The sequence below is a fragment of the Hemitrygon akajei genome, chromosome 7 (assembly GCF_048418815.1).
Source record: "Hemitrygon akajei chromosome 7, sHemAka1.3, whole genome shotgun sequence".
NCBI lineage: Eukaryota > Metazoa > Chordata > Chondrichthyes > Myliobatiformes > Dasyatidae > Hemitrygon > Hemitrygon akajei.
This window is the reverse complement of record NC_133130.1, coordinates 166,668,107-166,681,532: the sequence shown is the minus strand read 5'-3', so window position 1 is coordinate 166,681,532 and position 13,426 is coordinate 166,668,107. Positions and strand designations below refer to the sequence as shown.

Sequence of the window (13,426 nt, the reverse complement as noted above, 5' to 3'; positions counted from 1 at the left end):
CCCAGACATTCTCTCTTCATCCCTCTCCCGTCGGGCAGGAGATACAGAAACCTGAAAGCACGTACTGTATACCACCAGGCTGAAGGACAGCTTGCGATCCGCCGTTAACCAGACCCATGAAGGGACCTCTTGTACGATAGAATGATGATCTATCTTGTTACGATCTTGCACTTTATTGTCTACCTTCTTTCGAAGGCTTTTACACTTTATTCTGCAATGTTATTTTTTTTTTTGCCTTGTTTCACCCCAGTGCACTGTGTAATGATTTGATCTGTAAGAACAGTATGCAAGTCATATTTTTCACTCTATCTTGTAACATGTACCAGTTCTTCCCAAGCGGGCATTGGTAATATGCGGTGACATTTTGAAGAATGCTAACAAAACTAACTATTCTACTAAATCATAAAGACGAACCTCCCTCTAAGATACCTGGTGATTCTGTCTCAGTCTCTGCCACAGTTCCGGGCCTCTCTCCTCCACCTGACCTCCTCGACATTCCATCCTCCGGCAGATCCGCACCTTCAGCCGCCAGGTCTTTGCCTTTCTCGCATCCAGTGAGTTTCAGATTGCCCTTCTCCAGACTGCAGAACTTGACGGCCCAGACATGGTTCCTGCTACCTCCCGCTTGGACCTTGATTCAATTGGATGTCCCCAGATCACGCAGCTCTAACCCTGGCTATTGGACCCGAGTGTCTCTGGATCAGTGACACAATTGTCGCCAACTCCGCTTCCAGCAACCCCGAACCAATCCGGTCCCGGATTCCGCCGCCACCAATTCTGGTTCCTACGACCCTGAACACCTGTAGTCTGCGAACTGCGCGGCCTCTAGCTCTGGCTCTGTCCCGGATCTCAGTCACCAGCACCTCTAGGCTGAAACTTTCCTCACTGACCTAGGCTCCCCTTGACCCACCACCACTCTCCAACCACGTCTCTCGGGCTCCACCGTCACCTCTTGGGTCCACAGAGCCAACCCAACCCTCCCCTCTCCTCTGGCGCCACCATTTTCAATCCCAATTCTAATGCTTGCTGTGTCTCCACCATTTCCTCCAGCCTTCTCTTCAGCAATGGTCCCCTTCCGCCACACCTCTGAATTCCAATTCTGCCACGAGTCTTTCTTCCATTGCTTCCATCTCCAAGCCCACTTTTTTGGCAAGAATTCCACACACTGTGCTGATGACCCCTTCTCCGGTCTCCCTCCTCCTCTCTCGGACACCCCGCTCTGGCTCCTTTCACCTCGAATTGCCGACATCAACCGACTCCACTTCAGCACTCTTCTCACCCCCTCTGAACGCATTGCCCTCTACTCTCTCTCTGCACCAACCCCAACCTTACCTGCAGTCAAAAGGGGGAGGGGTGTTGTAGTGTGGCACACTGACCGCTACCTTGCTGAGGCCAGGCGACAAGTCTCAGTCACCTCCTCATACCTACCCCTTTAAGAGAATCCCACTCCGGACCATCAGAAACTGTCTCTGACACAATCACTGGCTTCGGCAGCTCTGGAGAACTCCCAGCCTCTTGTCACCAAACTGGAAGTTCCCTTATCCCACACTGCTCGCTTCTACCCATGATCCGCAAATGTGACTGCCGGGGTCAGCTCACTGAACTTGCGTCATATCTCAATTCCATTCTATTCCCCTTGGTTCAGTCTCTTCCCACCTACATCCTCAACACTTCCTAAATCAATCATCAACTTTCAATTGCCTGTCCCTTGATTAGCTCACTTTCACCTCTATTCCCTCATCAAAGCCCTCTGTTTCTTTCTCAACAAAAGATCCAACCAACTCCCCTCCACCGTCCTCACTCTCAGTAATTTCTCCTTAGGCTGCTCCCACGCTCTACAAACTCGAGGGGTAGCCATGGACCCCAGCTATGCCTGCCTTTTCATTGGCAACATAGACCAGTCCATATTCCAAGCCTTTTCTGGTCATGCTCTCCCAACTCTTCAACAACTTTGCCTCTGATTTCTGCACTGCCCTTAAATTCACCTGGTCCATTTCTAACAACTCCCTCCCTTTCTCGACCTCCCAGAAGCCAAACTGTTGACATCTTTTATAAACCTATTGATTCTTACACTTTCATTACCTCTTGGTAATGGACTTCAGGAAGACTAAGTCTGCAGTGCTCCTTGTTATTATTGATGGTGAGGACTACAAGTACCTGTGGGGGTGCACCTGGATGACAGACTTAAGTGAAGCACCAACACAGAGGCTGTGTATAAGGGCCAGAGTCACCTCTACTTCCTGAGGAGACTGAGGTCCTTTGGAGTATGCAGGCCTCTCCTTCAGATTCTACCAGTCTGCTGACACCAGTACAATCATCTAAACTGTGGTGTGCTGGGTAATGGCAACAGGCTCAATTAACTGATTAGAAATGCTGGCTCTGTTACAGGAGTCAAACTGGACACACTGGAGGCTGTGGTAGAACAAAGGACCCTACGGAAAATCCTGGCAATTCTGGACTATGTTTCTCACCCTCTGCATGCCACCTTGGCTGAAGAGAGGAGCACTATATGAGGTCATTCTTATCCTTGGCTCTATCATGAGTCAACCTATAGCTGGGAAAGTGATGACCCCCTCCTGCTAGACTATATGAGGTAACATTTTTAAAAATTCTTTACTTCTCTTCTATTTGTATCTGCACTTGTAATGTTACTGTGACATTGCAATTTTCTTTGAGATCGTAAAATATCTATCTAGCTACCTTCCCACCCTGTCTCCAGTAAAAATGCCATTCCTGTTTCTCAGGTTTAGTCTCCGCCACACTTGTTTCTAGGATGCAGCTTTCCGTACCAGGACATCAGAGATATCCTCCACCTCCTTCTAAAAAAGGGTCACCCTTCCTCCATTGATGCTGCCCTCACCCTATCTTAACAATGACAGAGCTCCTTGTCCTTACCTGCATGCCATTACCCTCCACATCATTGCTCCGTGACTCTCTTGTCCATTTGTCTCTCCCAGCACTTATCCCTACAAGCGGCCAAAGTGCTACACCTGCCCATTTATCTCCTCCCTCCCTCACCTGCATTCAGGGCCCCAGTCCTTCCAGAAGAGGCAACCCGTGAATCTGCTGGTGTTGTCTATTGTGTTTGTTACTCTCAATAGGGCCTCCTCTACAATTGTGAGACCCATTGTAAATTGGGGACAGCTTTGCCGAACACCCCCACTCCATCCACCAAAACCAGTACATCCCGGTGGCCAAACATTTTAATTTTGATCCCGTCAGTCTGTGGCCTCTTCTTGTGCAACGATGAGACCATCCTCAGTGTGGAAGAGTAACACCTTATATCCTGTGTGGGTAACCTCCAGCCTAATGACGTGAAAATCAATTTCTTCCAGTTTAAAAAAAATCTCCTCTTCCCTTCTATTCCCCACTCTGGACTTTTATTTCTTCTTAGCTGCCCATCACCTCTCCTATCAGATTCCTTCTCCAGTTCTTTGCCCTTCCCATCCTCTTTCCTCTCCATCTTTATCTTCTGACACCTTCCCCCTTCCTTTCCAGTCCTGAAGAAGGGTCTTGGCCTGACATGTTGATTATTCTCCTCCATAGATGCTGCTTGACCTGCTCAGTTCCTCCAGCATTTTGTGTACATTACTGTACTAAATATGCTCTCTCTGGATTGCCGTCTGCAGCCTGTAATTTTACTTTGGGAGTTGTGCTTTTGAATTGTTTGTACAACCTGAAGGACTCGACAAACTGGACTCTTGTGAATTTAGATACATTTGTGTCAGCTATTGCTGGAGCAGACTTCAGGCCAGATTGAGGCAGTGGGGCCCAAGCCCAAGAGCAAAAAAAACTAATGTTTACCCAATTTAAGCACTGCACCATATTAAAAAGATTAAAGCTTCAAGGCTGATTGAACCAGTGTTCAGCTCACTACCCCATCGTCTGCCTCTCTTCTCGCTACTATCGGGTGCAAGGTGCAGGAATCTCAACTAGCTACACTTGCCTCAGCTGAACTGGGTGAGTACTTGTTTACAGGGATTCTGAGGTCCATAATGATGGGGTTTTGGGGAACTTGGAGGCATGTGATAAAGTCAGCATGGTTTCCTCAAGGAGAAATCTCGTCTGACAAATCTCTTGGAATTCTTTTAAGGTAAAACAGTTAGGGTAGACAAAGGAGATGCAGTGGATGTTGTTTACTTGTTTTTTCGGGTCGTTGACAAGGACGAGAGCCCGTGGTATTACAGTAAGCACCTCCAACCCAGGAATCCCATAGTCTCTGTCAAAGCGAGAGACTAACCATAGCCTCAGCCCAAATCACCACATGCTTGCTCACCAAGGCATGTGAATAACTTAAATCAAACTTGGCAAGTTCCCCAACTTAATCACACTATCATTGAGGGCTGTCAGAAACCTCAAAACGGTGTGCCGTAGAAGTCCGAGGAACATTAAAGGACCTCATCCTGGACTACTATGGGAACTTGAGATTGAAATTGTCCTCAGGAACAATCTCATCAGGCTGGCACAGCTCAAGAAGGGCATTATAACTGAATGTACAATCTCAGTGATCCTCTTCTCCCTGTCATTAACAAGTTAAGGCAGCTGGAATGTACAAGCACTCTGAAGACAGCATGTAGCAGTCCCCAATCAAAGCCTTTATGAATAATCTCGCAGTGACAATGACATCAGTCCCAACTAACAGCTTAAGCCAGAGAAACTCAGGGTCTCCGCTGCTAAGAAAGGCAAACTCATGGGCAAGTTTGGTTTCTCCATGTACGGTACTGCTATCCCATCTATCTCTGAGAAAGTTGAAAAGAACCTGGGGAAGGTCTTTGACCAGCACTCGGGACAGATTAGCAGCCATGGTTAAAGTGCATGTGGAATACAAGGAAATGCATGGTCATTCACTTTGATAGAAAGAATAATGGCATAGACTTTTTTAAATGGGAAGAAAATTCAAAAATCAAAGTTGCAAAGGGACTTGGGAGTCCTCATGCAGGATTCCCTAAAAGTTAACTTGCAGGTTGACTTAGCATTCATTTCAAGAGGAATAAAATACAAGAGTGAGGACATAATGCAGAGACTTGCTGAAGAATGGGGCTGAGGATTAATAAATCAGTTATGATGGAATGGCAGCAAACCCAATGGGCCAAGTCCATTATGTCTATGGTCAGTACATAAGTACACTTTTTATTGTGTGCAAGAATTTTTCTTTTCTGCATACATTGCATGTTTGATCGTCACTGCTGGATGGGGCTTTTTGTAGATTCTAATATTTCTTTGTTTTGTGGCAAGGTGAATCTCAAGATTATATAAGGTATTCATACTTTGAATAAACTGATTCAAAGCAGGAGCCCAAAGTGATTACAGATGTGGCTGGTAGAGTGGCACAACCACTGAAGCACCCATGACCAATACAGATCCATCCAACTCCGAAAAGGGCTTCAATGACAAAGGGCTCAGTATAATCTCACTCTCAATGCATTCATGATGAGACAATTCTAGTAAGAACGACAAGGAATAAGTCACTCCAAACTTTATTACCATAAAATGTATTCAGAATCCTTTATAAGTTTATGCATTCTTGGCCGTCCTGGTGCGTTTCTTTTTGACCACAACTGGCTTCTGGCTCTTCAGTATGGCACTAGCCCGGCGGAGAGCGGCCTGCAAGAAACAGCCACTCTGTTTCACTGAAACACTTTTATCAAATGCTTAACAATTGACAGCATAGTTCAGACAAAACATTGACAATCAATGTTATTAACCTAGAAATAGTGCATGAAAAGATTTGCAAGAATATTACCCGCATTGTGTATACAGTAGGGTCTTTTAAGAGACTCCTGGACAGGTATATGGAGCTCAGAAAAATAGAGGGCTATGGGTAACGTAGGTGATTTCTCAGGTAAGGACATGTTCAGCACAGCTTTGTGGACCGAAGGGCCTGTATTGTGCTGTAGGTTTTCTATGTTTCTATTCAAGCGACTCAGTTAAGTGTAAGGTTGGAAGTATGGATGTTTTGTCTACCCTTGGAATGCAGAAGACAGTTGCCTGCATAAAGTTGGGTAAAATCATGTAGGACATAGACAGGGTGAATGGTCAGAGTCCTTTTCCTAGACAGAGGGAATCAGAAACCAGTGGGTATAGCTTTAAAGTTGAGGGGGTGAGATCTAATCAGAACAATGGGCCACTTTAAAAAATATATATATTTAATTTTAATATTTATATGGCACAGCAACAAGCCCTTCTGGCCTAACAAGCCCACGCTGATCAATTGCAGCCATGTGACCAATTAACCTTCTAACCTGTACGTGCTTGGAATGCCAGAGGAAACCCATGCAGTCATGGGAGAAAGTAATTTCTCCTTACAGAAAACAGTGGGATTGGCACTAATGGTGTTACACTAACCAGTACATACAGTTAATGAGCTGCCAGAGAAAATAACTGAGGCAGCTACAATAGCTCGTAAAGCCAGTTGGAAGGCACATTGAGAGCAATAGTTGATAGGCAGTACCACAGTAGTGTAGTGGTTAACACAACTTTATTACAGCTCAGGGCTCTAGAGTTCAATTCTAACATCCTTTAAGCAAATGTTTATGTCCTTCCTGTGTGCATGTGGGTTTCCTCTGGGTGCTCCAGTTTCCTTGCACAATATACTGGTTAGTAGGTTAACTGCTCATTGTATATCGTCATGTTAAACAGGTCAGTTGCTAGACGGTGTGGCTATGGGGCCAACCAAATAGAATAAAAACATTTATGGGAGTTGCTTGGATGGAGCATCATAGCACAGACTAGTTGGGCCAAAGGCTTTGTTTCGTGTTGTAGTACAGTTGATTGGAGTGTGGGGAGAACAAAATGTCTTAACTTTCATTCAACCTTGTCATTTGATCTTTTGACTTGGAGATCAGAGCAGATTCCGTATGATCGTGACAAAGGCACAGATTGGCATAAACCAGGGGCTGCCAACCTTTTCTCTGCCATGGACTGATACCATTAAGCAAGTTTAGACTCTGCTAGCTAGAAGGCATTGCCTCTGAGCAGGCTGGGAAGTAGCATTCTCAAAACTGCTCCAAATAAACCCACAAATCAACCACCCACTTCTAAATGATAACTCAGTGTCTATGCAAGCTTAACCAGAATTAGTTCTTGCTACGATGATAGCAGTAGGTGAGGCCTGTTTTGGAGGACTGTGCAGTTTTGGTCACCTATCTACAGGAAAGTTGTAAATATGGTTGAAAGAGTGCAGATAAAATTTACAAGGATGTTGCCAGGACTTTAGGACCTGAGTTATAGCGGAAGGTTGAATAGGTTAGGACTTTATACCCTGAAACGTAGAAAATTGAGATTTGACAGAGGTAAACAAAATTGAGGGGTTTAGATAAGGTAAATGCAAACAGGCGTTTTCTGATGGTGAGACTAGAGCTGGAGGTCATGAGCTTAAAGGTAAAATATTTAAGGGGAACATAAGGAGGAAATTCTTCACTTAAATGATGGTTCAAGTGTAGAAGAAGCTGCCAGTGGAAGTGGTGGACATGGGCTCGATTTCAACATTTAAGAGAAATATTGACAGGTACATGGAAGGAGCAGCAGGATGGTGACATGTTGAGGCACAATGGGCCAACCAGAGGTGTTATTGTCCACTGTGTACGTATTCTTTTATGACTGCAAGACTCTGTTGGACATTGAGAACTGGGGAGTTTCCATCATTGGTGGAGAAGCTGGGCTTGGTGCAGACTATGCTGCTGCCTGTTGCAGAGGTGTTAGTGCATTTAACAGGAAGTGATCATCTTGATCACTTTTCCTGTGATTGCAAGACCCCGTTGGACATTATTAATGTGGAGTGCTGCGAGTCTGTTTCAATGACAGTAGCAAACAGTGAGGGAAGCTAGTTGTGGGGGTGGGACTGGGCCCCGGTGCCCTGTTAGTAGCTGCCTAGAAGAGAGCCGTTCTCTTGGTGCTCCACACCAGAGTGCTGGGGCGATGTCTGAGCTACCCTCTAGTGCTTGCTCAGCAGAAAATAAGCTGTATTGTATTTGCAGATTGCACTAACATTCATGGACTCTGTCTTGGACTATTTTTTTGTGTGACCGTATTTTACACGGTATCTTGTATGTGCTGTGTGACTGTTGGTACTGTGTTTTGCACTTTGGTCCTGGAGTAATGCCATTTCATGTATGGTTAAATGACATTAAACCTAAATTGAATTGGATGGGAAGGGTATGGTCCAGATGAGACTAGGCAAAACAATAGTTCTGCATGGACTAGATGGGCCAAAGGGTCTGTCTCTGTGCCACATTCAAAAGAAATACGTACAATTCCTACGTCAAAGCAGTATGCTTGCAATCACTGAATCATAACACATTCCTAAGCTGAGACAGTAACCTACCACATACTCAAATCCAGGGAATGTTCACTGGATTTAAGGATGAGCACAGCAGCAGCAAACAATCCACGGTAGCCAACAGCTGGTATCAGCAGTAAAAACCCAGAACCCTCCTTACCATACGGAGGTCCTTCCTGTAGTTGTTCTTACGGATGATGTGGCGCAAACTGTTTAGGGTGGCTCGGCCATTCTTATTGATGGTGATCCTTTCATAGGACGTTGCTGGTTTCCTCTGACCTAAACCCAACATAAAACAAACTTCACTTATAAAGTACTGGCAGACAAGAAAGAGCAATCTTTACAGGGCCACAGAAAATGAAAGCCCTATTAGACGCTTCACACAAAAGGCCAAAGGTCAAGATAAGTGGGGACAATGCAGAAAAACAATTGAGTCAACATCTGAATCGGTTCTGCAACCATAGGATCAGCAAATTTGCGGATACCACCGAGATTGGGGGAACAGTAGGCAGCGAGAAAGTTTATCAAAATGTGCAGCTGGATCTGGACCAGTTGGAAAATGGCAGATGGAATCTAATACAGGCAAGTGTGAGGTGTTGCACTTTGAAGGGACAAATGAGGGTCGGAGTTACACAGTGAACGGTAGGGCATTGAACAGTGCAGTACAACAGAGGGATCTGGAAATACTGATCGAGTTTCTTGAAAGTGACATTTCAGGTAAATATGATCATCAAGAGAGCTTTCGGTACATTTGGCTTTCGTAAATCACAGAATTGAGAACAGGAACAAAGAAAATCTGCAGATGCTGGAAATCTGAGCAACCCTCATAAGGCCAGGCAGCATCTATGGAAAAATGTAGTCAACGTTCTGTGTCAAAACCCTTTGGCAGGACTGGGAACAGGAGTTTGGATGTTATGTTGAAGATTTTAAAGTAGTATATAAAATTGTAGACAAGCTGAATGCATACAGACTTTAAACCAGTTTTAAATGCTGCTTACATTTTAAATCCACACTAGCACAGGTAGAGCACCCCTTAACTGAAATGCTTGGGGCCAGAAACGTTCGGGATTTTGGAATATTTGCATCTATATGAGACATCTTGGGGATGAGACCCAAAACACAAAATCTATTTACAATACATATACAGCTTACCCACACACAAAATGCCTGTGGAACACAACACGCCAGGCAGCATCTATGGAAACAAGTACAGTCGATGTTTCGGGCTGAGGTAGTCCGTGTGGGGGCCGATTCAAAGGGCTGAGCCAGCCAGACCACCGGAGCGCCCCGCGCTGTTCCGATGTCTCAACTCAGAAATAATGGCCAGGTCCCGACTACGAAACTTGGGAGTTCCGGGCAGGTTCCATGGCCTCTGGCCAGTCAAGATGCGCCATCCATCCACGGTGAGACCACCACCGGAGGGCCGCCCGCTGACCGAGGCAAGCTCCGGTTAACAAATAGGTGCCTAAGTTTACCACCAAGACCGACAACACTAATTACACCCACAAAAAAGTAGGCCGGGCAACTCGTTAACCAAAGCTGCACACAGCTGGCCAGTGGAGTCTGGGCAACTCGTTAACTGGGGCGCTGAGTACGGCTGGGCGTGCAGCAAAAGTCCTGATGAAGGGCCTCGGTCCGAAATGTCGACTGTACTACTTCCTATAGATGCTGTCTGGCCTGCTGTGTTCCACCAGCATTTTGTGTGTTGCTTGAATTTACATCTGCAGATTTCCTCGTGTTTACATATATCCTGCAGTCAGCTTTGTACATTTTTAATAATTTTGTGTATATTGAATTAGAAAGGTAACCTATCACTACCTTGGCTACTCAGGTGGACAGTCAGTGGCTGTTCCTGGCATCACCATCATTTCCAACTCAGTTTCCGTGCTATTGGTAAGCAGTATTTATTTCACTCTTCATCTGCAGTCATTCAGTGGGTTGGGTTTTTTTATTATCAGGGACAATTTTGGCAAATTCATCAATTAATTTCTCTGGTGTTTTGTGATCAGCAGACCCTTTAGCACCACAAATCTTTAGAAATTTAACATCCTGTCTTTCTTAAATTTCTTCAACCAGTCTGAATTTTCACAATTACCTTCAATTTTCAGTTTGCCACAATAGATCCTTGTTTATTTCATGTTCAGTGTTCCGTTAAATGGCACTTGTTCACTCAGACATGGATGAATCCATTCTTTAATATGTGATTGAGATCTTCATTTAATACTTTCCGCAGTGTTTTCCATTAACCTACATACATGTGGACACTTCTCAGAACTGTCCAAGTCACCTGGGAACCTCCCCAGCGCCTTGTGGAATTTTCCATTTGTGACATGATAGCGCTTAAAATTTTGAAGATTTTAGGATTTTGGAATTTCAGATAAGGGGTGCTGAACCCAAATTGATTTTATTTATGCACATTTTATTCCATATCTGTTAATCTCTAACTTTACTTTGTTACCCAATTCCTTCATCTTTGATTACTGGATACTGATGTATTTAAGTTGCACCAACATACCGCAGCAAATGTTTATACTTGATAATGTCCACTCTGAAAAAAGTTACATCCATCTTCAATGGGTCTATAATGCTGTAGGTATGTCTCTATTGAAGACACATTAGTGTGGTTCATACACTCATACCAATCGTCCAATTTATTCCATGCCTAGCCTTCCCTCAGCATTGAAAACAACCCTATTTCCTCCCCATTCTTCTATTTGCGACATCCTCGCCACTATACTACAGGAAGGATGAGATCAAGTGAACCTGTATCAACGTTATATTGCTCCATGACTAAGATTGTCTGTATTTGTCATGTGCTTAGAAATCGGTTGTGTCAAATCAAATCAGTGGATTGTGCTGGATATCTACAATTCACTAACCCACAGTGACGGGGAGATAGCAGTGAGAATCGAACCGAGTTTACAGCTGGTGTTATGATAGCACGATGCTAACTGCTATGTTACTGTGCTAGCCCTGGCAATTTCATAGACCTTCTTGAAACCCTCTCCAGTGCAGACTCATCACGCTCTGCGGAAGACAAAACTGTTCTTGTGCCTGAATTACCCAAACTGAGCACCTGGAAGAAAAATACTACGAAGACATAGGTCAAGGAACCGATTAACGTACGTACCTGCTCGCTTTTTGAGGACTACAACCACGCCTTTGCCATCAGCCGCTGGCTCCACACCCACAGTTTTACGGTGAATAAGTCCATTGTAACGGAAGGAATTTCGGGCCTTCAGGTTGTTGGGCTCCTGTAATGCAAGCCAATAAGTTCAATTTGGACACTGGATGTCCCTAGAACACGTCACTGAGTTAAATGGAGGAAAAGACCGTCAGAATAATTTGAGCAACACCGAAGGCCGGGTTTCAACAGAAAACAGATGAAAGGTGGGTCAGTTGTTAACAAGGACACATGTGACCAACTCTGACAATATAAGGAGCTGGCTGAAACTTAGAAATGACCCTGACCATCCCACCAGAACACAGGACTGTGGACAGGCAGAGTTACCAGGGAAGGGGCATTAACAGATCAACTGCATATGTTGGCAGAATTTCAAAGTGATGGGACGAAAGTATGGGGAATGTTAAGAAGCAGGTTTTGTACAAAGAGTGATGGATGCCCAGAGGATACTGCCAGGGGTTGCAGTAGAGGCAGATAACTCTTACATGGACGAGAGAAAAAAAGGAGGGCTATGTAGGGTTAGATAGATCTTCAAGTCAGTTATGGGCTCATTATGGGCTGAAGTGCTCGTACAAGTTCTATGTTCTAAAGCGTCATGCTCAGTCAAATCATCAATAGGAAACACAGCCTGGCAGTGAAACGAGGGTGCACAGGAAGATCAGCGAGGGGCCAGAGGACCAGAACAGAACAGATTGGGGTAAGAATGCAAGAGACCGAACAGGAAGTGAGGGAGATGCTTCATAGGGCCAGGTGTGTGGCCTTGGCGCTGGGGACACTCACCGTGCTGTACACCTGGTTGTTCCGCTTGATGAGGTAGCTCGAACAATTACGGACGATCATCCACTGAAGGTGTGACGACATCTTGAAACCTGGACAGAGAGACCGGGACAAAGTCAGAGATGTGGGGCTGGAGCTACATAGGAGCAGAATTAGGCCATTTTACCCATCAATTCTCGATTCTGCCCCACTATTCAATCATAGCTGATATTCCGCTCAACCCAATCCTCCTTGTAACCTGTAATCCCCTCAACAACAGAAAACCCAACAATTTCTGCTTTAAATACACCAATTATTTGTCCTCCACCACTATATATGGCGACAAACTCGTGACTATTTATTTAGAGACATCCAAATCTCATCTTTTACAATAACCTGTACGTCTGGACGTTGACCCCCCCCCCCCCCCCCCGCGATAGAAAACATCTTCTCCACATACATTCTACAGACATTTCAACATTTGATAGGTTTCGCCAAGATCCCCTTTCATTCTCCAGTGAATGAACGGCTAGAGCATCAGATGCTCTTCAAACTACAAGCCATTCAAATCCTGGAACCATTTTCGTGAGCCTCCCCTGAACCCTCTCCAGTTTCAGTACCTCCTTTCTAAGATGAGGTAACCAAGCCTGCTCACAATACACCTCCCCAGTACTTTATAAAGTCTCAACGTTATCTCCTTGCTTTCTATTCTAGTCCACACACAATGAACGCTGAACATGGCATTTGCCTTCCTCGCCACCGAATCATCCGGCACATTAACCTTTAAGGAACCGGCACAAGGACCCCGGGTCCGTCTGCACTCTCTCCCCAGGCACCGCGCTCCCTCGCACACCAGGCCCGATCCCAGCCGCGCTCCCTCAGACGCCAGGTCCGACCCCAGCCGCGCTCCCTCGCACCCCCAGACCTGCGGCCTGAATCGCACAGCACGCCGAGCGGCCCCGACCCCCGGCACTCGGCCCCTTTAGCCCTCCTCTCCCCTCCCGGGTGGTGCCACACGGACCTGCTCCTCCAGCGCGCGGACAGAAAGAGCGAGGCCGCCGCACGCGCCGCCTTATCACCCCGGGCCTCCTCCGCCATCCGCCTCACCGCTCCCCCTGTGTTCGCCACAGTGAGTGTCCTCCTACTATATAAAAAATCTAAAACATACCCCCTTCTGTCAGAGCGTCCAGTCCGGTGCGTGGGCACTC

General features: G+C 45.7%; 1 protein-coding gene across 2 annotated transcripts; it reads right to left on the bottom strand.

The window, feature by feature from the left end:
* Positions 1-5,461: 5,461 nt before the first annotated feature.
* On the bottom strand, positions 5,462-13,411 carry rpl28 (ribosomal protein L28). Of its 2 annotated transcripts, none has more exons than XM_073052520.1 (5): positions 13,387-13,411; positions 12,243-12,331; positions 11,409-11,532; positions 8,439-8,557; positions 5,462-5,604 (listed from the first exon to the last, which is right to left on the bottom strand). In XM_073052520.1, exons 2-5 carry the CDS (start codon positions 12,321-12,323, stop codon positions 5,515-5,517), a joined length of 414 nt encoding a protein of 137 aa, XP_072908621.1. In that variant the 5' UTR covers positions 12,324-12,331; positions 13,387-13,411; the 3' UTR covers positions 5,462-5,514. The 2 variants fall into 2 exon arrangements, with proteins under 2 accessions (XP_072908621.1, XP_072908620.1); XM_073052519.1 differs by lacking the exon at positions 13,387-13,411 and adding an exon at positions 13,240-13,345.
* Positions 13,412-13,426: the final 15 nt, after the last annotated feature.

Bases quoted from the DNA above. Each gene is read 5' to 3' on its own strand.
- rpl28 (XM_073052520.1), bottom strand. From the start codon at position 12,323: ATGTCGTCACACCTTCAGTGGATGATCGTCCGTAATTGTTCGAGCTAC. The intron at 8,558-11,408 runs GTACGTACGTTA...TGTTGGGTTTAG, and splicing joins AGTCCTCAAAAAGCGAGCAG to GTCAGAGGAAACCAGCAACG. The intron at 5,605-8,438 runs GTAAGGAGGGTT...TGTTTCTTGCAG, and splicing joins ACAGGAAGGACCTCCGTATG to GCCGCTCTCCGCCGGGCTAG.